Source organism: Megalobrama amblycephala, linkage group LG5 (assembly GCF_018812025.1).
Source record: "Megalobrama amblycephala isolate DHTTF-2021 linkage group LG5, ASM1881202v1, whole genome shotgun sequence".
Lineage (NCBI taxonomy): Eukaryota > Metazoa > Chordata > Actinopteri > Cypriniformes > Xenocyprididae > Megalobrama > Megalobrama amblycephala.
In genome coordinates this window covers 17733661-17761502 of record NC_063048.1, presented here as the reverse complement: position 1 = coordinate 17761502, position 27842 = coordinate 17733661, and the positions used below count along the sequence as shown (strand labels likewise).

At 37.9% G+C, this 27842-nt stretch overlaps 1 protein-coding gene across 2 annotated transcripts in view; it reads right to left on the bottom strand.

Moving 5' to 3' along the window:
* Nucleotides 1-27842, bottom strand: part of kiaa0586 (KIAA0586 ortholog) — a 154434-nt gene that overhangs the window by 10351 nt on the left and 116241 nt on the right. For both annotated transcript variants that reach the window (XM_048190913.1, XM_048190914.1), the window contains 2 exons: nt 27418-27533; nt 21942-22017 (listed from right to left, as the gene is read on the bottom strand). In XM_048190913.1, the coding sequence (XP_048046870.1) occupies nt 21942-22017; nt 27418-27533 (192 nt within the window). The remainder of the gene's footprint in view (nt 1-21941; nt 22018-27417; nt 27534-27842) is intronic.

Genomic DNA, 27842 nt, shown 5'->3' with positions numbered 1-27842 from the left:
TGAACTGAGAGCTTGTGAACTGGAATCGAATCTGGGAATCCAAGATTAATGACGGGAGATGACACAGAACAAGTACAAAGAGGAGGCCGTTCATGACCCGATTGGGCTTAAACTAAATGAGATAGATGATGTTCTTTAATGTAAAGGAAGTGCTGACTACAGCGCTACAGTGTTAACAGCACTCAACATTCCTTCAGCTTTATGTATTTTCTTAGAGTGACATCACAGTACCGTTCCCATGCTCTGAAGAGAGCCGAGATAAATCATAAAAGGGTATGCACATTTAAAACAAGATAAATGCCACACTAGGCTAAGAAACAGGGTGTAATTAAAGAGTCGGTCAATAGTTCTTTCTTTTATTCTTTCGTCAATCTGTCAAAGCGAGACGAACGGTCCATAAATTAATTATACCATCTTCCCTGCCTCATTTCTGTGGAATACAGCCAAAGGGTAGTTCTTTGGGATAAATGTCAGGTTGAATTTGATTTATAGGGATTTTTTTCCACAGGTGGAGACCTCCTGACATAACCCTGCTGAGCCGCTAGCCTCCGTTCATGAGGCCAGGTGGAGCTGGGGTCGTCCTCGGAGCATTTAAAACCCCATCAAATTTCCTATCCCCTAAAGACAGATTAAGTCAATCAAAGACTTCAATGGCTCTTAACTAATCCTTTTCTTTGGGCTTGTTTACAGCACCGCTCAAAAAAGCTGCATGGGCTGCCGATTGAAGCATTGTGTTGCAAAGTGCCGCCCACCACCCATCTCCCCCTTTTTCATCAGTCCCGACCTCAGAAACAAGAGCAGCGTTGAATACAGGGAGTGCTAATTGAGAGTCAAGAGGTTATGACCTTTGGATAGGGGTCCACGTGACCCCACCCTACACCCTAGAGAGGGAACTACGGGTTGGATTGGGAGGGGCTTCTGATACGGTTTGAAATCAGGGTCACGTGGACTGTCCTCTCAGTAGATCGCGCTGATAAAGAGACGGGGGCCGCTGTGTGAAGATCTAGCAGCAGGGTTGAGTTGGGATCGAGGGGGATTTGCATTCGGCCAGAGGAGCTTTCATCCCCCCTCGCTTGCTCTGTCCAAGGAGGGCTGGAGGGGGGCTTGGGGTGATGGGACAGCCTCTCAATGCTCTTTTCATCTGGATCTATTGGAGAGGTTGGAACACAGAGCTGGACTTAGACAGCAGGCAGGACTCCCATGTGGAGAAGCCGGGCCGTAACCTCACACACAGGGGTCAAGGAGCCGAGAGGAGATAGGGTCATCGAGGCCACTGCTCAGGGCCAAAGATAGAGAGAGACGGAGGGACATAGAGAGAGTGAGAGAACAGAGAAAGATCTTATCTGTCTTCATTTGGAAAAAAAACCTCCCCCTTCTCCCTCCAAGGGATCTTTAAAAGCATTGGACACTGTATCAGAACATCACAAAGACAAGGCCACTGTTTAAGACCACTGTAGGCTATCAGAATCCTTTAAATGTCACGTCGACCAAGAGGTGAATCTCATGAAACCTGTCACGTGCATGACCGGGTCATATTTTACCCCAAAATGTAAACAAACTAACAAAAAGAATTTATAAGAATTCTCACGAAATTTCAAAGTGATGTGAGATTATTTTATGACAATTAAGCCCCTTTCTTCCTAGATTTTCATCACCATAATTAAAAAAAAAAAAAAAAATTATATAGTTTTTTTATACTATAAGTATTAATGGATTATGGATCTAATGTGACCTAGACTTGTTTTTGTGAGATTCACCCAAACTGGAGGAAAAAAATAAATAAAAAAATTAAATATGACTATTATATTCTGTTATTTAGGAGGTTTAATCTAATATTGCCATCATCTGTTGGATGAAAATAATAAAATGCGTAAATGTAAAAAGGTTAAATTTCTATTAGCTATATATATATATATATATATATATATATATATATATTTTTTTTTTTTTTTACAAGTGGAATGTAACAGACATGTTTTCAAGGGATTCAGCTGAATTGGTAAAAAAAAAAAATCTGACATCCCTGATATTTTGCAAAATATATGTAGGAGGTTTAATCTAATATAGCCACCATCTGCTGAATCAATTATATCAGCCCAGTTTACTGGAGGGGTTAAAAATGGCAACGTGAATCTTCTCAAATACTCTCTCACAAACTTAGACCACAGCACGACAACTAAACTTTGCTACAGAGGGATTTCTGAGAGTCAGTTTTCTGGCAACACTGCATTATAATATATTAACAAAACTTTTTCCATCCAGCAAAGATGCATTTCACAGGAGCCACGTTGATCGGAGCTTTCAAAAGCATGCCAGAATAAAGCCATAGACTGTGAACTTCTATGGACACTCCTTTGGACTGATTGTTATTTTTAGATAAGTAGGTTATTTGTCCCAAGAGAATCTAGGGGACCTTCAGAGACAGAGCCTCAAAAATGGCTGAGAATAAAAAAACCCTCATATGGACCAGTTTCAAAGCAGGTCAAACAGAAAGGTAAAATAATTGAGAAATCGGCTCTGCTCCAGAAAGAGCTCTGCCAGGTTGGCCTTTCTCTCGCCAAACTCTGATTTAATGAGGTTTCCTTCAGCACAAAAGAAAGCAACAGAAGTCCTTTTTCAATCACCCCATCAACAGTTACGTCTAGAATACTAAATGAAGTCTTATTTTTACACTACTCTAAAAATACTAAAATAGACTAAAGAAAAAACAAGCAACAAACTGCCTTTATAAATTGGACTATTTAATCATTTAGCTAAGCAGCTGTAATGGTATAATGGTATACTTAAATGGGATAATGATAGTATTTTGAAATGCATAATGAAGAATAATTTAATGTTTTAATACACATAGATAATAAATCTTAGCACTGGGTTTAAAGGGGTCACATCACATATTTTTCCTTAATAAGGTCCAATTATGTTATTCAACTGTTTTTTTTTTTTTTTTTTTTTACGTTCTCATCTCTCCCAAACTCAAATTGAACATTTTGTTTGAACAAAATGAGGGTTTTCAAAAAAAAAAAAAAAAAAAAAAAAGAGACTTTCTTCCACTATTTAAGAAAAACTTCATTTACAGCATTAAAAAAAGTGAAATCCCATGAAACTGCTTTGAAAGCAAGAAAATGAGATATCTACAAATGCTTTTGATGGTCCACGCCCTCTCTTGATGTGTGTCCACCAGCTGTACGTTAGATCTGCGTTCTCATGCAGTGTCACTTCCCACCGGCTCCCAACAAAAACTCTATGATGGGAGGCCAGGAGTAAAGCAGACTGGAGGGAGTTCACATGACATTTTACCTGAAAACTATTTACTATCTAGCCCAGCCAGCAAAGCGTTATATTGGCTTAGCACACCTTCAGAGCTTCAGATCTGGTAATTAACAGGCATGCCTTTGAAAAGTAAGCCGTCAATTCCAATCAGGCCATTTCAGTCTGGAACGCTCCTCTGTTGAAGGCCCGCCGAGCGTATCGCAGGTATGTGGGGGCCTCGGCCCCGCAGGAGGAGCAGCAATCAGTGAGGGGTGCCCGGGTGGGCCTGTGGGCGAGCAGCCCGGACTCTCAGCCATCTGTGAACAGGACAGCATCTGTCTATAGAGCCAAAATTATCTGGAATGAGGGGGAGTGACGGAAAGACATCTATGTGTGATTGAAAAGTAAAGTATCGCTGACAAACACGCACACACACGGATGTGTTGCAGTGCATGATGGGAAATGTAACTAACAGTGATGTAATTTTTGCATACTGAATACTGCTATTCATATTAAATAAATAAATAATATAAATAAGTATAAAAATATTAAATAAAACAAATAATTTACATGTAGTATATACACTACCTTACAGAAGTTAGAAATAAGGATGCATTAAATTGATCAAAAGTGACAGTTGTTTTATTTATGTTCATTCATCAATGCATGATGAACATCCTTTGGCTGGTAAAGAATAAGAATGGAGCAGAGAAGGTAAGGAAGAGCTAAGATGTGGCAGCACTTGGACGTGATCCTGGGATCTGAGCAGCAGGCGCATGTGACAGCACTGATAGATTCAAGATGCCCGTCTGGTTGTAGGGAATCGGGTGTGAGCCAGGATTTTGATAGGACACTGGGGTCCATTCCAGTACACCCGCAGGGAGGAGAGGAGAGATGGAAGTAGGAGAGAAAGAGAAAGAGACAGAGAGAGAGGGAGGGAGAGGTTTGACAGGCTGGCAGTGAGAACATGTTTGATAGGAAACAGATGAGTGGAGAGAGACTATCTGAAATCTAGCCGCAAACACACTCACCTATGAAATAAAACACTGAGCCGTGTCAAAAAGGTGAAACATTTAAATGAACCAGCATAAAATAAAGTAATAAGCCACAAGAAGTCATGCGTTACTTCATGAAGAAGAATGCCTTATTGCTCTGATTTAAAAAAAAAATGGTTATGGTTTGCTCTTTACCTCTACAATTGATGTTTGCTATTCAAAATATTAACTAACAGCAATGCAACTGTAATTTGTGCCAATTGATTGGCCATCTATTTTTTTCAGGAATATAAATGAAGCATACAACTAAAAAAATATAGATGAAACACATGCATATACAAGGCTTGACATTAACTTTTTTGCTCACCAGCCACTGTGGCTAGTGTTTTTCCAAGGTCACTAGACACTCAGCATTTTTACTGGCATATATAGATATTATACATACAGATATTTTTAATATTATCTAATAATTGGGCGGCAGGTATATTAGGCTGCTGTCACTTTAAGACCTGAAGCACGGATCCATTATACTGTTACACATGAGTTTTCCTTCTCAACTGTATGCGTTTACTTAAAACATGATTGACTGTATTTATGTGAATACTTGCCAAGACCAGTATTTTGACATCATTTTGTGTGTATTTGACTGTTTAAGCAAGTAAAGCAGTGAAAAAGAACTCAATTCAGTACTGAGAGGCAGCTTTATGTGTGTGCACCAAATCTTTCAGGAATAAATAAAACAATACGCGCAATCCCACACCGAAATTCAAGCCCTGTAACACCAACAATACTCATCCAGAGCAAATGAAACGAGTGAGTGAGGGGAGGCGGGTTTGTGAGAGATGAGAGCGAGAAAGCACAACTGGAATTGTGTATCTATTCTGTGGAAAATTAATATTGTAAGCGTTTCAGATGTTTCAGTATCGATATGTATTGAAAAATGTATATTTTGGACAACGCTATATTGCACTTATTTTATTATTTCAGATGTCTTTTTAAAAGGATACAATTGAAAAATGTAAATAATAAAAGTATTAAAAAAAACACTAACCCTAAACAGTAGTGTATAACAGCCATAAATACTAGTTAAATAGCTGTCACCAACTTAAAAAAAAAAAAAAAAAAAAAGCATTTCACCACTAATCACATCTGAGAAGCTAGTCAACTCTGCATCTAACAACAGCAGAATTATTTAGGAGCCCGTAGTTTCCTGTAAAGTAGGCCCATGTTGGCCTGTGTCATGCAGGAGGACACACATCTGTCCATCTGCTCAGACATCATGGCTGTAGCTTCCACTCAGCCCAACATCAAACACAAACCCAAGCTGTAACCCCACGAAACCTCTGCGCACTGTAACGGGAGCGCTCCCATGAAAGCCTGCTCCTCCACCTGTGAAAGCAGAGACAGGGCCTTCTGCCGCGTGGCTTAGCGCCGCTGCCTGGCTCGGCTGATCAAAGCGGCCCTGCTCCAGGGATGAGCCCCCCTTCACTCCGTCTGGCAGATGAGGAGTCAGGGGTGAAGAGGTGATGACTATTGGAGCGCACAGCCGCACTCAAACCCGGTTCATTTTCAAAAGTCTATCCCTCTCATCTCCACTCATCCATCTGTGAGGGGAACCTTATCTCTACGCCTGATCTCACGCTTGACAGGATGAGACGGGGCTGCGCGATACGCTCGCTGCAATATCTCCCATAGCAAAAAAAGAGTGAGAGTTTATAGTCTGTACAGGAAAATTTCAATGTTTTAATTTCAAGCGAATTAAAAAAAAAGGCAACAAGAAAAACAGGCTAAAAGCGGCAATGAACAATTTCAAAAGCAATTCCAAAAATAATGAATGTTTTCAAACAGGTTGCTCAAAAACTGACTGGTCTGCTATTGGTCAGATAAACAGATAGCTTCCACCCCAAACTCATGCCATTGGTGGAGCCAGAAGTTGTCAAGCATGTCCAGCCACTTAAACAAACCAAGCCACAGTGTTTACACTCCATGAAAAGTCAACTTATGAACATTATTCACTAAAATCTGCCATAGAGGAAAGCACAGGGTTTGGTAAATTATGTGAATGATGAGTAAAAATTGTAAAATTAAATGACAGAACGTTTGTTAAAACTTTAAATATTAATATTAAAAAATAATAAGATATGATATAAACAAATTATATACACCAACATTCAAAAATTTGGGGTAAGATTTTTCCCCCCACTACAACTATAACTGAAAAAGAACTGTATTTTGCCAGAAACTATAGTTACAAAAAGCACAAGAGTCAGCAATATGACAACGCATTTATAGCTGGTGATAAACACCAGTTCCTGGACTTGTTCTTGCCATTTTCCGGGCCGCACTCGGCCAGTTGGCGTCAGTTGAAGAGGGCTGTCGTAACATAAGGGCATGGCGAGGAACTTCAAACATGCAGCGTCCTGAACAGACACAATAAAATGATATGCGTGGCCTGAGTGAGTGGCCTTCTGCAGCTGTTCAGACACAGACATGTCAGTACAGCTGGACGGACTGACATCAGATTCTCAGCCTTCCTCAGATTACACTGAACAACTGCACGAGGGTTTTATTCTTAACTAGACACAAACAGCGCAATCAATTACCCCGAAATGCATTCAGAGCACTAATAAACACACTCCAGAAGAAGATACTGCAATGAAGTAAGGACAAGTTTTGCACATCTTGAAATCTTGAAGGTCAGAAGTTTTTCCAAGAATTACTCAGAAGGAAGGCAAGAAATGTTGCCACATTTATCCAGAGCTCACCATGGCCAATTTGGCAACACTGCTACAGATTGAAAATGCACAGGATTGATCGATCTATCTGTGTATGTATCTATGTATGTATGTATCCATCCATCCATCCCTTTCTGCCTGTAAGGGACATAAACCTTTACATTTCAAGACTACATTTTTTTAAACTTTCAAATAAGACTTTGTCAAGCCAAAACCTTGCTTGACAAACATTGCTTTTTAATAAAAATTATACAGTTATATGAATATCTTTGAATTTCAGTTCATTTTCATTCTACTTCCTTGTACTGCAACACTTTACATGAAGTGTGTATTTTTTTTCTATGTTAAATACTTCCTTGTGTCACAAATTAATGTGCAGAGACAACTGTAACTAGTCATCCACAATGTAAACATTGGAGCTCTGCTGTGCTTTCAATGCATTGCGAATATGTTTAAAATGCATTATAAACCTAAACTTCAAGGAAGAGGGTAACCAAGCTTCCTCTTTGCGAACACATGCATATTCTGAGACTAACCGTAGTGCAATTTTACTGTGAACCCTTACAGACATCTAATACAGCATTGAAAAATCCCTGTAACTTAGCAGTACTGAATCCATAAAAGTCTTCAGAAGTGATCTGAGAGCTTTGTCCGGTGAACCCTGTGACGGTTATGTTACGGCCGCTGTGACTCTGCAGGGTGGCGAGCCGTAACTGTGGCGTGAAATCGCTCTGCGGCATCTGCAGGTCAGGAGATGGGAAAACTTGATGGAGCATGACGATAAACAAGAACTTGGCCGGGCGAGTCTCTGTCAATCAATGGTAGATAAGGAGTCAGTGTGGAACTACAGACAAACAGACCGACTACAGTCATCACTTACAGATCTTACACAGACACTTGACACTGTCATACCACACCCTACTGTCAAAACAAACCGTTTAGAGGAGAACAAGACAACAGTCTGAGTGCAAATAAAACTTTGATGATACAATCTTGTTTTACCACGGTAACTGAAGTTTTGGCCAAAATACCATGGTTACTAAAGTTATTTTTACTACGAAAATATAAAATTATGTGTATCTTTGTTTTATTGATGACAGTGGTGGCTAACTTCAGAGTTGTAACCAATCTGAAGAAAATGTGGCACTTAGGGTGCGTTCACACTTGTAGTTCGGTTCGTTTTTTTCATTTGGTCCGGACCAAAGAAGAAAAAAAAACATTTAGTCCTGGTCCGATTAGCGTTCAGATTGGCAATTTTATCACCGAACCAAAAGATACCGAACCTTCAGGCATAGGGATACATTCACAATGTGATTGGTCGGATTTTATGACGTATTGCCTATTTCAAGACGGAACTTACAGAACATCCAAAACAATGCTGTTTGCTGAGGTAAATGTGCTCGTTGTGTGTGTGTAGCTGTCAGTAGCCTGCATGTGATGGTATTTTGGCCAGCTGGGAACTCGTGAAGAGCTTATAAAATGTGTAAAGTAGTCAAAACAGCGGCGAGAATCCCTCCGTCACACACACAAACGATCCGCTACATGGAGACGCGCGTCCGATGCCTGTCATGGGCAAACTCGCATCTATGACGAGAAAAACCGACATGCGTGAGGATTCTGTCCATTTTAGAGTCTCGTCTTCCTGTTTTTGGTTCGGTTACAGGTCTTTGGTCCGTGTTGCGTTCATATATCATTCGAACTGCACCAGAGTTCGTTTGGAAGCGGACCGAGACCCATCTGTTCAGCGGTCTCAGTCCGCTTGTTTGGTGCGCACGGCAGCGTTCACATATGTTCAAATGAACCGCACTAACCGAGCAATCGCACCAGGGTTCGTTTTAATCGAACCAAACATGACAAGTGTGAACGCACCCTTAATTGCCAAAAAAATGAATAATATTTACAATTTTTACTTTAAAATGTATGGTTTCTGAAAAAAATGAATTCAATAAAATGTATCTATAATACTCAAAAAATCTATATTTTATTCAAAAAGACAAAACATACTTTTACAGTAAAACATTGCTAACATTATGTAAGAGAAAATTTTCATTTAAAAAAAAAACATTAAACAGTAAAATAATGTTCTTTTAATTTATACAGTTTTTATATTAATACTTCTATTCAGCAAGAATGCATTAAACTGATCAAAGGTAACTGTAAAGATTTTTACATAATAAAAAAATTCTACTTCAAATACATGCTGTTCTTTTGAACATTCAAGAATCCTGAAAAAAAAAAAAAAATGTTTCTTGAGCAGCAAATCAACATATCAGAACATATCAGAATGATTTCTGAAGGATCATGTCACACTGAAGATTGCAGATGCTCAAAATTCAGCATTGCCATCACAGGAATAAATTACATTTTAAAATATACTCAAAAAAAACAAAACAGTTCTACATTTTAAATTATAATATTTTATACAGTATTACTGTTTTACTGTATTTTTGATCAAATAAATGAAGCCTTGGTGAGAAAGACTTTCAAAAACTTGTAAAAAAATCTTACATTACTGATCATAAACTATATTGAATGGCACTATATATTGATGTGTATTATGTAACAATTTATGGTAATAAATTTAAAGTCAATTTCTGAAATGGCCTGCTGATTTGCACTGTCATCTATTAGTTCTGCTTATTCTCTTTGCAGCTGTGTCTCAACCTTCATGACTCTCAATTAAACTACAAAGAGTTCACAAATTAAATACAGCATTTGGCTTGGTTGAACAATGCCTTTTTAAGTACAGCTGCTCTTAAATGAAAGCACACAAACGTAGAACAAATATCTTAATCTTCCAGACCAATTTAAAGCAGAAGAGTTGACTTTCACTATTCAGGTCAAGTACATTACAAAAAAAAAAAAAACTGGGTAAGGAAGAGCATATCAAAATCATTGACCTGAGTTGCTCTTCTTTTGTCACTATTTTGTGGGAAATGTGAATTTGACTAGCCGCGTAACTACATTGTCTCAAATACTGAGCAAATAAAAACACTCGGTTCTAAGCACTAAGTCCAGTTAAGCCTGCGGCCCTTCATTGTTTTGTTTAGAGCAAGCTGGTTTCTCCCGCCATTTTCTGCATTGTTGTAAGTGAATGGCCGCTACTGAACTCTGCTTACACATGTAGAGATCAACACGGGAGCGTTACGGGTCACGGAGATGACATATGTGGACCAGACGAGTATTATTTGCAGCGAAAGGCAATGTCTTTACTGTCTTGTTCTATTCATTCATCTCTATGTGGTGGGGTTCTGGGTGACTGCAAAACTGAGACTGGCTGTCTTCACCTCAACTCTTAGGGCTTGTTTATATAGCGTGTTATTCCAGAGCTCTTGGACCATGAGTTTACATCCGAACGGCCCACAGTACTGCAGGGGGATGGGATGGTGTGTGCCTATGTGAGGACAAAGAGAGAATCCAACTTTCTTGCTGGTTTGTTATTCTTTCATTGGGTTTGATTGTTATTCCTTTACTTCCTGCTTAATAGAAAAACATGGCAAAAGCATAACGTCAATTTCAGGCCTGTTTGTGGTCTCCTGGCTAGGGTTTCAGCCAGATTTAAAGCGCCAAAAATGCAGACAGGCCTTTAACGCTGCAATGGATGAATATACAGCATTTATGCAGTCAATCAGATATCTGTTTGTTGCGTCTACTTCTTTTATAAAGTTTTGATGCAAAACAACAGCACTAATACTAGACCTACAATTATGCAAAACTGTACACGTATTCAAAAACATTGTAAGTTATCAGCTATCAGCAACGGCCGAGTTGTTTAAACAAACACACTCAAGTTGTCGTTATTTCATCATAAACCTGAGAGCAGACATCGGGTAAATAATCTAGTCTCATCTCTGTTTAAAGCAGCCTCCCCGTGAGGAGTCACGCGATGAGAAGTGAAAAGCGGAGACAGCGCCTTAGTGTGTGTACTGTTTGTTTGCTTTAGACTGCTGTTTGAAGAGGAAACACAAGATCACGCCCCACTGTGAGCACAAACTGAAACAAAAACATTAATAATGCAATGATTTATAGAGTAACACCAGCTTCAGAGGACATCATAGAGATATCAGGCTGATTTCAAGTAAGACAAAGATTTATTTTATGCATTAAAGGCCTAACATTACTGTTTGTAGTTTAATTCTTATATAAAATATACATCAAAGTCCACTTATAATGTTATTCAAGGTTTCCTGCACTGAAAAGTTGTCATTTAGAATTTCATGACCATTTTCTATCCTGTTTCGGACTCTTCAAATATATATATATATATATATATATATATATATATATATATATATATATATATATATATATATATATATATGAGCTTATTTCTTAAAAGGTACACTTTTAACCTTTTTTTCCCCTCAAAATCTACCACAATTTTCAATACATCATCAATCCTTCTTCCAAAATGTGTTTTTGTCTTACCCTGATTCACTATGGTAAGCCTATTATAAGTTTTTATATTTTAGACCTCACTCGCCCATGCTTGTCCCGTCATAATCCTAAATAGAGGAAAGTTGCTCCAGCTACTTTGACACATCTATGGTGTGGGAGTGGCACAAGTTATTTGTGACAATGAGTGCGAAAGGTTGACATAGAACATGCTAAATCTTGAACCTCCGGGGAATCACCTGTTTTTTAAAAAAAACTTTGAACAAAGGAGAGTCTGCTGGCAAATAGAGAATGTGACAGAGCTTGTAATAAAACAAGAATAAACATTGGCTTGGGTTTTTCAGAGATGGTGAGAACTGATGGAGAGATTTGAAATGAAAAGGGGATGTGGAGATGGCATTTTTATTACTCAACAGGTGAGTAAGGTATAGTGTTGTCAAAAGTATCGACTTCGGTACCTATCGGTACTGAAATTTTAAAAACGTGACGCTTTGAGCGTTGTTGAGCGGATTCATAAACATCTCTGATTGGCCATTGTGTTGATGCGCTCATCGGATATGCCTGTGATTGGCTACAATGATCAACGCGTGGGAGCATTTGAAAGCACACGGAAGTGTTTGAATTTGAAAGCGTTTTGAAAGTGGGAGCATGAGCGATTGAAAGCAGGCGTCTAACAGTGGACCGATGTGCGATAGACGCCTGCTTTCAAACGCTCCCGTGTGTATCTGTGTAAGCGCCTATCACAGACATATCCGATGAGCCGTGAAAACAACGGCCAATGAGAGATGTTTACGAATCCATTCAACAGCGCTCAAAGTGTCACGTTTTTAAAATTTCAGTACCGACTAGGTACCGAAGTCGGTACTTTTGACAACACTAGTAAGGTATTTTATTAAACAGATGAATTGCCATATGTAGTTTATTGTAAAGCATTATCTATTGTGAAGGGTCATTTCATTATGGTTATTGTAGCACTGTGCTGGAATTTATTTTCAAGGAAGTGCTATGGGTAGTATGGGTACAGCTACAGTAACATCTTCAGCCAGATCCTTTCCATCTAAACTGGTTATATCTCTTAAAGGGGACCTATTATACACCTTTTCACAAGATGTAATATAAGTCTTTGGTGTCCTTAGAATGTGTCTGTGAAGTTTAAATACCCCACAGATAATTTATTATAAGCTAGTGAAATTTGGCCCTATTTGGGTGTGAGCAAAAACACAGCATTTTTGTGTGTGTCCCTTTAAATGCAAATGAGCAGCTGCTCCCGGCCCACTTTCCAGAAGAGGGTGGAGTTTTAACAGCTCGTGCTTCGATTGCTCAACAACAATGAAGCTGGAGAATTTCACGCTGCCAAAATGACGATTGTCAGTAACGGTGTTCAGCCTTACATTGTTCAAACCGGAGTCGGACACTGATGGAGAGATTCAGGAAGAAGTTTCAACTTTTAGAATGCAACTCTATGTTTCTGAACGGTTAGTGGATAAATTTATGTAGTTGCTGTGGAGTTGATTCAACTCATCGACTAGCATGTGCCGTCATGTTAATCTTTTGTGCAAATCCAGCATTAAATTGACCCTTGTTTGTGAAGCAGCCCTGCGTAAAATGACGGCATGGTACAACACAACACTCAACTACAACAACTCTAAAGCAGCCCCACATGGCCTCGCCCTCTTTGTAGTGTGTTCCCAGGGGCCGGGATTTATGTAAATTTTGGGGTTAGTGATGTCACCAAACCGGAAAGAAGCTTGTTGCAGTCCGTATAGCCATTTGTTTTAGTCCTTAAACAGAGAATTCTTTAAAAGAAAATATATTGAACTTTGAGCATCATAACTTTGCAGATGTTGTTTATGCTCTAACAGCAACATTACACACTAACTAAAGTTAAAAAAGTGAAATCATAATCAACGACACCTTTAAGCCTAGATTTGAAACCACATCTTTGGTTCACGGTAGTTTTAAAGAGAAAATACTCAGCAATGGTGTTGACTTATGAATTTGCACATGGTCTGTCTTAAAGGATTATTCCACTTTTAAATAAAATTTTCCTGATAATTTACTCACCCCCATGTCATCCAAGATGTTCATGTTTTTCTTTCCTCAGTTGAAAAGAAATTAAGGTTTTTGATGAAAACATTCCAGGATTGTTCTCCTTATAGTGGACTACAATGGCCTCCAGACAGTTGAAGGTCAAAATTACAGTTTCAGTGCAGCTTCAAAGGGCTTTAAACGATACCAGGAATAAGGAATAAGGAATAAGGGTCTTATCTAGCGAAACAATCGGTCATTTTCGAAAAAGAAATACAACTGTATATACTTTATAAACACAAATTATCATCTTGCACGTGCTTCCACTTTCCGTATTCTTCAAAAAGCTTACGGCATATGTCCTACGCCTTCCCTATTCTACTTACGACAGAAAAAAAAAATGGCACCGCGTTCGTTCCATAAGTAGAATAGGGAATGCGTAGGACATACGGCATAAACTTTTCAAAAAAACACCACATAGACATAAAATATAAACAACATTGAAAACTTGATTTTCACCACATTGGAACTTTAAGCAGTTATTACTCCAGTCTTCGGTGTCACATGATCCTTTAAAAATAATTCTAATATGCTGATTTACTGCTCAAGAAACATTTATTATTATTAACATTGTTGAAAACAGTTCTGCTGATTAATATTTTTTGTGGAAATTAAGACATTTTTCAAGATTTTTTGATGACTAGTAAAGTTCAAAAGAGCAGCATTTATTCTGTTACATATTCATTTGATGTGTCTTTGCTGAATAAAATTATACATTTCTTTCTTTCACTTTTTTTTTTTGGAATGGTAGTGTATACCTATAAGAAAAAATATTATTCTTGTTCCTGGCAACCGATCATCTACTCCGTGCTAGTGAAATTTCTACTTAAAAATGCATCAAGAGCAAAAGTTAATAAAAAATCCACATTCTCACACCAATGAGAACAAGCCTATTAAAATGAGAAAAGAAACCGACATGGTGACTTCATCGAAGCGTGATTACTCCTGCATGCTTTGCATAACAACAAGTTCAAATCTGCATCAAAATTCTGGGCCACATTCATACAAGTCACAAGTCACATATTTGCATAGTAGCTAAATACACCATAAGCTGTTCTCATTTGGCACACATATAGCTGTATGTATGTTATCGTTATAGTGAAGAACTGGACATGACGGATGAAGAAAGAGGGCTCACACAGAGTTGGGGTTAACATTGGCTCTCCTGGAAAGCCCAGGTTCTTGAATGATGTTTTGATCCTAGTAAAAACAGAATGGCCGAGCAGCTTGGAAACAGTTTATCTGAGTGGCCCTCGAGAGGCGGGCTGTGTATGTGTGTTTTTGTGCGTGTGTGTGTGTGTGTGTGATGTGTGCCCTCACCCCCTTCCTGTGTTCCACAGAGGGGCCAATATTTCACACACAAGAGCCCAGTGTTCAACGGATGTCCACTTTCACCTCGGGATAGAGACCCTTTCATTGGTTGTGCAACTTTCCATTTCTATGTATCATCTCTTTGAACACATCAGAAAAATGGACAAAAACAATGTATTTCCAAATCACTTTTGCTTTAAATAAATCATCTGAATGAAAAAATAAAACACACTGAAAAATAACATTACAATTTTAAATGCTACAAGTGAACTTTACACATTACAACCAAGTATGAAAGATAAAGTTTAAAAGTATAAATAATGGATTTTCAATTACATTTAATTACATACTAATGCACTATTTTACATACTAATTGCATTTAACAGTGTTATTTGTTTTTAGGGTGTGTTCACACTTGGCATGTTTGGTTCGATTAAAATGAACCCTGGTGCGATTGCTCTGTTAGTATAGAAGCTTGTTTACACCAATAAATAAAAAAAGGTAATTGCGACTTTTTATCTCACAATTCTGACTTTATTTCTCACAATTGCAAGTTTATAACTTACAATTCTGACTTTATTTCTCACAATTGCAAGTTTATAAATTACAATTCTGACTTTATTTCTCACAATTGCAAGTTTATAACTTACAATTCTGACTTTATTTCTCAAAATTGCGAGTTATGTCATTTGCGAGATATAAACTCACAATTGTGAGATATAAACTCATAATTCTGACTTTATTTCTCACAATTGCAAGTTTATAACTTACAATTCTGACTTTATTTCTCACAATTGCAAGTTTATAACTCACAATTCTGACTTTATTTCTCACAATTGCAAGTTTATAACTTACAATTCTGACTTTATTTCTCACAATTGCAAGTTTATAACTTACAATTCTGACTTTATTTCTCACAATTGCAAGTTTATAACTCACAATTCTGAATTTATTTCTCACAATTGCAAGTTTATAACTCACAATTCTGAATTTATTTCTCACAATTGCAAGTTTATAACTTACAATTCTGACTTTATTTCTCACAATTGCAAGTTTATAACTCACAATTCTGAATTTATTTCTCACAATTGCAAGTTTATAACTTACAATTCTGACTTTATTTCTCACAATTGCAAGTTTATAACTCACAATTCTGACTTTATTTCTCACAATTGCAAGTTTATAACTCACAATTCTGACTTTATTTCTCACAATTGCAAGTTTATAACTTACAATTCTGACTTTATTTCTCACAATTGCAAGTTTATAACTCACAATTCTGACTTTATTTCTCACAATTGCAAGTTTATAACTTACAATTCTGACTTTATTTCTCACAATTGCAAGTTTATAACTCACAATTCTGAATTTATTTCTCACAATTGCAAGTTTATAACTCACAATTCTGAATTTATTTCTCACAATTGCAAGTTTATAACTTACAATTCTGAATTTATTTCTCACAATTGCAAGTTTATAACTTACAATTCTGACTTTATTTCTCACAATTGCAAGTTTATAACTTACAATTCTGACTTTATTTCTCACAATTGCAAGTTTATAACTCACAATTCTGACTTTATTTCTCACAATTGCAAGTTTATAACTCACAATTCTGAATTAATTTCTCACAATTGCAAGTTTATAACTTACAATTCTGACTTTATTTCTCAAAATTGCGAGTTATAATGTCATTTGCGAGATATAAACTCACAATTGCGCGTTACAAAATCTCAATTGTGAGATATAAACTCATAATTCTGACTTTATTTCTCACAATTGCAAGTTTATAACTCACAATTCTGACTTTATTTCTCACAATTGCGAGTTATAATGTCATTTGCAAGATATAAACTCACAATTGTGAGATATAAACTCATAATTCTGACTTTTTTCTTGCAATTGCGAGAAATAAACTCACAATTTTGAAGCTTTTCTCAGAACTGTGAGATATAAACTCGCAAAAGCCGAGTTATAAAGTCCAATACGGAGATAAAAAATACTTTTTTGCTCAGAATTGTGATTTATAATTGCAATTGTGACTTTATAACTCGCAATTGCGAGTTTATATCACGTAATTCTGACAAAAAAATGTCAGAATTGTGACATAAAAAGTCGCAATTATACCTTTTTTATTTTTTATTCAGTGGCGGAAACAAGCTTCCATATGTTAGTGTGGTTCATTTGAATAAGTGTGAATGCTGCCATCCGAACTGCGCACTAAACAAGAGGATGAGACCCCTGAAAAGATGGGTCTCGGTCCACTTTCAAACGAACTGATATGAACGAAACACAGACCAAAGACATGTAACTGATTTAAAAACAGGACATGAAGTCACAAGATGCGACCCGAAAAAGTGATAGTCACAATGTTGCTCATCACAGTTCGGTACAGGCATCAGAACCGCAGCTCCTTGCAGTGAATCTTTGTCTGTGTGTGTGATATGGACGGATTCCTGCTTTTGAATCCTTTACATATTTTATAAGCTCTTCACAAGTTGTCATCTCTATCATATACCATCATATATACGCACATACAGTGAGCACATTTAGCCTAGCACACAGCATTGTTTTAGAAGTTCGACAAGTTCCGTTGCAAAAAAGCCTTTTTTTGTATCTTTGTATCTAAATGTTTATTTTCTTTTTTTGGTCCGGTACATATTATAACCACTTTAAAGGGTACCATCCCAGTGACAGCTTTTTTACCATTTTTTTCTAAGAGTGTCAAGCAAAATATTGACTGATTTGAAATGGCAGTCAAATTCTTACATAAACCCCAATTACGAAGACTCCATCTGCCATGTCCTCAAGGAGTTTCACCAGCCACCATTATATAAAAATCTTTAAATCACCCTCAATGTCACGGCTACAAGCTGAACTGGGACGCTTGAACAGAGCAGCCATTCTCTAATAGGCAAATAGAGAGATAGTCATCGAAGAGAGCAGCTGTATAACCAGGGGACGCTGCCCGGGTCATGTCTGGACCGATCTAGCTGTACAGTGCCACACTATGCCTTTTATTAGACAACACAATTGGCCCATCTGTAGATCGGGCAGAGGTGCAGATCGCAGTCACAGAAGCTCTATTTGTTCAAGGCCCTTCGTCTGGGCTAAAGCTGTGACTAAAAGGCTTTAATGTCATGTACTTACAGTATAGAATTGCAGTGTGAAATTCAGCGAAGACTTTCAGTGCAGTCACCTCCTTTATAAACTCACAAATGGTTGCTTGTGTGAGCACTGATGAGAAAGTGATAGAAAAGACCTAACAGAGAGGCTTTTGTCAAGGTATATGGGATGTTTATTGTAATTAGTTTCATGACCAGAACAAAACATCAGTGGAATTGAGGAAAACAACTAGTTGTGATGCTACAACAGCACCGCATGTCTGCTTTAAAGAGACTGTTCACCTAAAAACTGTTCCAAACCTGACATTCTATAAGAAGATATTTTGAAGAACGTTTTTGTCTATAATGAAGTCAATGGGGTCCGAAACAACCCATTTTATTATATTTTTTCAAAATATCTTCTATCTATGGAATAGTATGAAGCTGAGTAAATTAATTTTTTAAGTGAACTATCCCTTTAAATGGACACCTTTCCAAACAGAGCAGACAAGGGCTCTCAAACATGTGTACGTACGTAATGTCCAGGCAATTTGAAAACTAACTGCAGGCACTCAAACACAGGTGCATCTCCGGTCTTTTTTTTCTTTTTCTTTTTGCACTGGTGCGTCAAATTACACACAGAGAAAGAAAAAGGGAAAATCCTCAGAGCAAATGTAATGACACAGAACGAGCTTACGTTTAAACACTAATTACATCCATTCACCCGTCAGCACACGCTGACTCTCATCACACAATAATTACATGCGACATGCCGGCACTGAAAGAGTGCATCTGGATAAACTATACGTCAAATACATATGTGACGAGGTATGGGTCTGCTGGACAGAGCAGAACATTTTAACTAATAGATGAGAAGGAAACAGAAGCGACAAATGAAAAAGGGAAAGAGTGAAATGGCAAAAGGAAGGAGGGATGCAGAACACAGAAGGAAAAGGCCAATTTTCAAGGTTTACTTTAATGTCACTCAGCATTAGGCCTTATCGTACACATGCATAAGTTATTATCAAAGGAATTTTTTGTTAATTATAATCAGAACTAGAAGGAAAATCAATTTTTCAACTGAAACAGGAAGACAGGGCGATATATCGAACATTTTTTTAAATAGCCAATAGAGTGCCTCAGGGATGACGCATTTTTGTAGGCAAAATCCGGAAGCGAGTTAGCATTTTAGGACTTCCGGTTCCAACGCCGTCAAGTCTATGGGTTTTTTGAATGGGTTTTTGCTAAATCGCCTGAAATAAGGTCTGTGGTTAACAAAGCCTCTAAATACTTTCACGTTTTGATCTATGACATAAAACACACCAGTAATAACCCGCTTGTGATTTTTTAAACTTTTACTGTGTCTTAAAATCGGCGGTAGCTAACAAATTGCTAAAAGGGACTACTTCCTTTGGCGGGGACTTTAGACGTCATCATTAAAAATGGGACATTTGGACAGCATTTCTCATGAAAAAGTGGATAAGTATTAATAACAGCGCAGATCATAATCAGCGAGCATGTTTTTAAATAAAGTTGTTTTCTAAATAAAGTTTGAGGAAGCTTGGTGGTGACGACGTTGATCCGCGACTATGGTGTGCTGTAGTCCATTTATAGCCTACTGTTAGCCTTTTATATCTGACGACTTTATTTAGGCTTCAAAATCTATACATGTTGTGTTAACTTGTAAAGATTATCTTGATAGACAAAACGTGTAAGTGCCATAACCCTTTGTTAAACACAGAGCTTATTTTCTGCGATTTTCTAAAAGTCTATGGGAAAAATGCATAGGCTTTTCAACCGAGGGAACCCGTGCGCCGCTAACTTCCGGGTTGGCCTACAAAAACGCATCATCCCTGGGGCACTCTATAGCGTTTTGTTTATGTTGTTTATGTTATGTTAGACTCAGTAAAACCTGTGTTTCCTTCTAATCTCTAACCGTTTCTCCTCATAATGTCCTTTATATTGCTTATACAGCATTCTGTGCTGAATTCAAATGGGTCCGATACCTTTTGTGGTATAATCCGCTCTGTGCTCTCGTGTCTCTGGACCGGAGCAGACTGCTCGCGTTGCGGCAGTTCATGTGACACTAACGCAAAAACGGACTTCATTCACGTCAAAAGAAAGCATATTTACACTGTTCGATCCCTATTATCTATATAGTGCACTACGTGCCTTTCACCATGTAGAAACTAGTAAATGTGTGAGCAAGTGACCGATTTCAGCCGAGGCTTCAGCGTCTGTAAGAGTGTAGGAGGAGGCGGGACTTCAGATTCTAGAGAGCATTTGATTGGACAGAAGATTTGATGAGAAGCTGAAGTCTGCGGTGATGTCATGAAAATCCGTGATCAATTTTAGCGAGAGACTGTAAGATTTGAATGCTTATATCTCCTAAATTTTGTCATTGTTTTGGAACACACCAGCTTATTCATGACATTAAGGCTAACATATTCATACTAAAAGTTAAAAAACTTAAATTTTGATTTCAGGGGGACTTTAATTTAAAAATGTGTAATCTAAGTTAAATTATTAACCTTACTTTCATGTTATAGGTTAATCAGATGTTATATTAAAGTTAGTCTTGTCAACATTTTGGAAATTGTTTTTGTGTTCATTGAGATATTGTTTAAAATGTTACTTTTCAAAGGGGGTGTATTCATTTATGCTGAGCACTGTAGATAGATAGATAGATAGATAGATAGGGGACAATTGGCAGCTGTTAAGATTTTTGTCAGCAAATTGGGTTAAACAGTTCAGGATGTGTACTAGAGCTCACAATGTTCTCTTACTTAAGACTTAATAAAAAGCACTGGGCAGAGAGAACGCTTTCTCAGCACAGATTTCATTATGTCTAATCTGTAGTGCTGTCCTGCATCTGCACACATGCAGCTCTCTAACGTCGAACAGACACCCATCTGTCATCTCTCTCTGTCATTGTCCTGTTCACTTGGTCAAGTTTCTTGCATCAAAAATAGCCATTCAGAGCATGACCATCATTGGACTAAGGAAAGCATATATCTACATATTACATCAAACTAATGAACAACAGAAAAAAGTAAATTAAGTAAAAAAGTAAAAAAATAAATAAATAAATTATTCATCCTGTACAACTTGTCTCAACCTACAATCTAAATGATGCATATGCCATCTCAGCAGCTGCTGTCACAAAGGTATTTGTCTTCTGTTGTGCCCCTTCACACCTGACTGAAGTTTATAAAGCTGACTCCAGCATCTCTGGACCCCTGACACCCAGACGCAAGGACACAACACCTCAAGAAGTGTACTATCATGCTCTGACCAAGACAAAAGAACAATGCAGAGTGTTGCCCTATAGGTACACTGCCATCTAGAGGTTGCAAAGAAAACTGCACAATTTTACTTAGGTGGGGCTGAGCCAAACTAGTCCTGCATGATTTGTGATACAGACATGAATGTTAATTTACATTGAGGTAGGAACCAAAGTCATATATAGAGTTTTTAACTTGAGTCAGTCAGCAGTAATCACCTAGCAATTAACTAGAAGACCCTAGCAACCGTAACCTCTTTCGATTTAATACTGTGTTTTCAATTAGAACATTGAGAATAAAGCCAAAAAAAGCTATTTAATAAGACACAATATTCAAGAGCAATCCAAACCCCAAATTTTAAAACAAAATGTTCAGAAACATAACCGTTACAATGTTTAACAGACAATCAGATTAGCAGTCCATGTTTAAAAAGACCCAAGGAAACTGTTTGACTAGTTGCAGTTGTCTTTCTCCTTTACTGTTTATGTATTTCCTGTTAAAACAGGAAGTTTAGGTGGGCCATATCAAACACTCACCCTTTTTTATTTTTACAGCTTTTGTCACATCCTAGCTACAAAACATGATTTGTTACTTGTTAGTTGTGTCAGGTGATATTGGGGGAGAAACATTCTCATTTCAAAGAGAATCTGACTGGACAAAAATCTGTGTAGTCCAAAAGAGAAAGACTGCAAATTTTAATTTTGCAACTTTTAGACATTTTTTCAGACCAATATTGACTTGATGAGGTATTTAAACATTTTTGTGCACATGTATTTGTACCTGGTTCCTCTGTGTCTTCATACTGCCTCACCAGGATTGGTGCAGGTCTATGAACCGTCTGTGCTGTCTGGGGGCTCTGACACAAAAAAAAAGAGAGGAGATGAGACAAGAACAATAGCGGAGGAGAGGGGCATCGGGTGGACACTGTATGCAGAGGGATTATACAGGAACAGAGGGGAAAAACATTGTTTTAATCTCCCTCATTCAGGGGGGTAAATCCCCAAATATGGGCGACCTACAGACCGAGAGTCCTGGGTTAATGAGGGTCTCAGGAGTTTGCACACACACACTAAAGAGACCACTTTGTTTTTGCGATTAAGGGAAAATCAGGGACAGAGGTCGCCCCTGAGCGGAAATTAGCGCACACTCAGATGTACCCAAAAAAATACTACAAAACACAGACAACCAGCATTTGCTTACCATTTTATAATAACTTTAATATGTTATTTAAGCACTAATGCACTACTGTGCCGAGTCTCAGTCGGTCTGGAACAAACACAGAAATGCAGAGTCGTACAAACAGTTAAATGTCTCAATGCTTCTGGAATGCTGCTCAGCTAATCAGATTTGAGGGGCGAAACCAGAGACCACATAGAATAAAAATGGAATAAAATCTAGAATATACAAGCCTAATACATTTGTGTGTGTCCGTGAGATTTTAGGACAAGAAACTCTATTATTGATGCTTTTATTATCAAATTTTATTCTTAAGTTGAATGAAACACAATTATTGAAATGACTGAACTTCAGCTCCCAAGCTCATGAATCAGTATATCGTGTTCATGAATTCTACGCCTACGCCTACGCCATACGTCATACACCGGAACTCGACTCTCTTGCGAATGCGTGGACGGATGTTACCAGAAGCTAGTGATTACAGTTTATAATTATGGAAATTTTTCTTACAAAAATGCATTGCTTCACTTCTGCATGGATTACTTTTATGATGGATGGATTTTTTGGGCTTCAAAAAAATGGCACCATTTACTTCCATTATAAAGCTTGGAAGAGCCAGGATATTTTTTAAAGGGTTAGTTCACCCAAAAATGAAAATGATGTCATTAATGACTCACCCTCATGTCGTTCCAAACCCGTAAGACCTTCGTTTATCTTCGGAACACAGTTTAAGATATTTTAGATTTACTCCGAGAGCTTTCAGTCCCTCCATTGAAAGTGTATGTACGGTAGACTGTCCATGTCCAGAAAGGTAATAAAAACATCATCAAAGTAGTCCATGTGACATCAGTGGGTTAGTTAGAAGTTTTTGAAGCATCTAAAATAGAGCTGCACGATTAATCATATCGCAATCGCAATCGCGATGTCAAGCTTGTGCGATTATATGACGCAAAATGCTGCGATTTTATGAAATAAAATAATAATAATAATAAGTTAATAAATAAATTAAATAAATACATGTGTGGACACAACAACCCAGGGACGTGCACAGGAATTTTGAGGGGCAGTTGCTCTGACCTAAAAAAAGGGCTCTCCCCTACCAACAACACCCCCCCCCCCCCCCAAAAAAAAAAAAAAAAAAAAAAAAAAAAACTTACGAGCTATATGACCGAATCACCACCTCAGGTGTGCATTATTTTTCTAATAATTCAACGGCCCGTCGTCAATTATTCCTTACTTGAATCACAGCTTAAATAGTGTTTTGACATCGACAACCCAAGTGCATTTTACCTCAAACTTGCGTCTAGTTAACTTTCTAAAGTAGCAATCGCTTCTCGGGTCGACATTAACACACTGACAAAATTATATTAAGAATTAAAAATATTTTTATACCACTTTTTAATGTGTGATTGTGTAAAGGTTTTCATGAGACACCAACCTTTCGCGAACTTGCTTCCAACACTCGTTCTGAGGCGCGGTGTGCACGGAGGGGAGGGGCTTTGCGCGCGCGAGTATGTGAGAGAGACGCGACGCAGGGAAATGAAATGCAGCTGAACGTTTGCTCTATGAAAGAAATTGACAAAGACGAAAACTAAGGACATTTAATCTATAATTTTATTTTATTTTAGTTAGTTTTGCCAAACACACATTACAGTTTTGGTTAGTTATCGTTTTTTTGTAATGCCTCGTTTTTATTTTTATTTTAGTTAACGACGATGTTTTTTCCCACCTAGTTTTCGTTTTTTCGTTCGTTTTCTTTAACGATTATAACCTTACTCACCTTTCTGACAACGTTAAGTCGTCTCATCCGACTACCGCGACAATCTCCTTCTAGTGCCGCTCATGCAGGCTCAGCTCAGGTGCCGGTCGCGTGCAGCGCTGCAGCCGCGTAAACAGAGTTTGCCCTTCCCCTACTGACTTTCACTTTAGGACGGATGCCCGAATATGGAAGTGAATGAGGCTTTGCGATTTTTTTATTTTTTATTTTTTTTTATCTAGGCCTACGTGAAATTCTGCATCCATTGTATGATTTCTTTATTTATTTTTTCCACCTCGGAAGGGCAAAGTGAGTCGAGAAGGGCATATGGGCAGTTGCCCAGGCAACCTGAGCAACCCCCCTGTGCACGTCCCTGCAACAACCCATTATCTGAGAGCTGTTTGTCCATTTTATACACCGCTAATAAAAAGAAGACCAGTCAGTTTCAGTTTAGGCAGTGGCATGTGTGGCGCGCATGGTCATGTCATAACTTTTTTCCAGTGTGCAGCGGAGAGTTATATGGCGATATTTTGGCTATAAGATTATAAACCCAGATTAGTAGTGGTTGATTCAAGGCCCACGGTTCGGGACGCATGTGATTCGCGGATCAATTGAAAGTTTAACCGCAATAGAGTGAAAGGATATCATTTGAACATGTTTTGTCTTGATAGTTTACACATTAAATAGATATAAAACCATTCCAGCGCTAGAAGATTTAATTCGGTATCGCACGCAGCGCTGTTATCGGTGCGCACATGACGCACATACATACAAGGCTCGCGCGCACAGAGAGAGAGAGAGAGAGAGAGAGAGAGAGAGAGGGAGAGAGAGAGAGAGAGAGAGAGAGAGAGGCGCGTTATAGCTCGCGAACTCCAAATTGATTTCTCTTTCGCGTCCTCAATGCACTTGGATGGTCACATACACGCATTATGTCAGTCAAAATACCCCTCTCAGCAAGTATGCTCGTAAACACATTCGGTTATATCTTAATTGAACGAGGTGAGAATTCGGACGTGTATCTATCTGATGTGTGCGTGCATGTCTTACTCTTAAAGTGACAGCAACCTATAAATACCTGCTGTTGTCTGTCATGTAAATCAAACAACAAAACACAGCTTTAACAAAGATTAATCTATATTGAATTTATACAATGAACAGTGTCATTTTACATTTAATTATTACATTTCTGTGCATGAAAATTAATACTACAGTTAGACCTTATACTTTATTTGTAACTTTATGTTGTATTTATCTATGCTTGTTGTAATTGGTGTACAGTATTTGTTCTTTTTACAGACTGTTCACTTGCCTTTAATAATGTATTATTTAGGCTAGTAGTTTATGCTGTGGTATCAGAATAGTTTAAGTGGGCTAAGTAATAAATGCAAAGTTAAGTTACCCCTATCCAATTTTTTTTTTTTGTGCTGATCTGAAAAATGATCTGATCCGTGACGTCATAACCGTGATGTGATCCGAACCGTGAATTTTGTGATCTGTTGAACCACTACAGATTAGTAAAGAAACAAATATCTTAAATGGGATTATAACAAGTTTGCAGTAATACAAAGATGTTATTTAATTTCATTTTAATTTGAAAACGCTGTGCATTTGTTGTTGTTGCTAGTTTGAGTTGAGAAATACACATTTCAGCATTATCAGTAATCTGTGTGTGTATTTTCATTGAAAACCAAGCAAGATGACTCATGATACTATTTGTTTATTATATCGCTATCGCAAATCGCAATCGCAATATTGACCTCAATAATCGCAATATGACATTTTCCCCAAATCGTGCAGCCCTAATCTAAAATACATTTTGGTCCAAAAATAACAAAAACTACGACTTTATTCAGCATTGTATTCTCTTCCGGGTCTGTTGTATATCCGCTTTCACTCCACAGTGACGCTGCTTCTTCTTTCCAGTTTTATGGCAGTTGGCATCCAGCTTATTGGTGCATTAGTGCCCCCTTCTGCTCCGGACAGTGACGCTGATGACGTGTTATCTAGTGCGCCCGAGCTTCGTTTACAGTCTGAGGGAGACGCACGCTGTATTCAAGCTATTCTACATTGTTTGTATTTTGGTATTGCTATAGTTTTTTAAAATGGTGCGTAGGTGTGCATGTCGCAGATGTCCTAATCACGTCACTCTCCGGAGCAGAAGGGGGCGGTAATGCATCAATAAGCTGGATGCCAACCGCCGTAAAACAGGAAAGAAGAAGAAGAAGCAGCGTCACTGTGGAGTGAAAGCGGACCCGGAAGAGAAGACAATGCTGAATAAAGTCGTAGTTTTTGTTATTTTTGGACCAAAATATATTTTAGATGCTTCAAAAACTTCTAACTAACCCACTGATGTCACATGGACTACTTTGATGATGTTTTTATTACCTTTCTAGACATGGACAGTATACCGTACATACATTTTCAATGGAGGGACAGAAAGCTCTCGGACTAAATCTAAAATATCTTAAACTGTGTTCCGAAGATGAACGGAGGTCTTACGGGTTTGGAACGACATGAGGGTGAGTCATTAATGACATCATTTTCATTTTTGGATGAACTAACCCTTTAATATAACTGCAATTGTTTTTGGCTGAAAGAAGAAAGTCATATACACTAGTGTTGTCAAAAGTACCAATCGCGATACCAAGTCGGTACTGAAATTTTAAAAATGTGACACATTGAGTGTTGTTGAGCAGATTCGTAAACACCTCTGATTGGCCACTGAGTTCATGCATCATTGTAGCATCAATCAATCATCATATAGTGAGCATTGATGCTCCCTGGTTTTCACGGTGCATTGTGGAACTTTTTAGGGAGCGAACGTTTCAGTACCCTCGAAGGATTCTGCGGCTGAGACAGCCCTTAAAATGGTTGACCCCCTGATCAGTGCCCTGACTATTGAATTAGGGAGCTGACTGAGACGCACCCTGTCTCAAAAATGCGGTTTGAACACGGGTGAATTATGCATATGATTTATATTGCAATGTTATAATGAACTATATGTCTTTCTCCACTGACGTTCTAAGTTATCAATAGTTATCTTTCAAAGAAAAGCAATAACTTCGTCAGGTTATTAAATTACTTTCCACACGGATGAAGAAAAATAATAATATCACAGCCTACTTTTCACAATTCAATCAAATTCTAATGGTTAAATTTAAGCTGTGTCCTATTTTATTTCCCGCTGTCACATTAGAGAAGTTTTATTCAAACATAATTATGTTTGTTAATATAAATGAAAGCTATTATAGTTGTGCTTCCTGTTTTTAATATAAGCAGAAATGTCTCACTCAGGCTCTGTTGATGTCAGGTGAGAGTACTTGCCTGATTTTCTGTGTCCTGAGGGGAGGAGACAGTCATCACATGATAAACCTCAGCTTCTTTCTGTTCCTCCGATGACCTGAGGTTGACTGACAGCCCACTGTTCTCAACTACTGCACCTGGTTGTCATGGATACAACATATGAATATTTCAGACTGCATGCAAAGTACAGTATGATGTGATATCTGTGCTCAACGCCCAAGAACAACAAACTCAATAAAAATACCACACTGGTCATAACTCTATCATTAAACCACGCATATTTACAGGAACAAGAGTCTTTGTCAAGTATACATACAGTTTGATAGCCTGTAACATGCTTATACATATGAGAACTATGTTCTCGGTAGGCTGAATGTGATGTTTCCAGCAGCTTTGATTTGTCTCTGTTATGGGGACTCTACTGCAGTTGAGAGGAAAGCAAAATA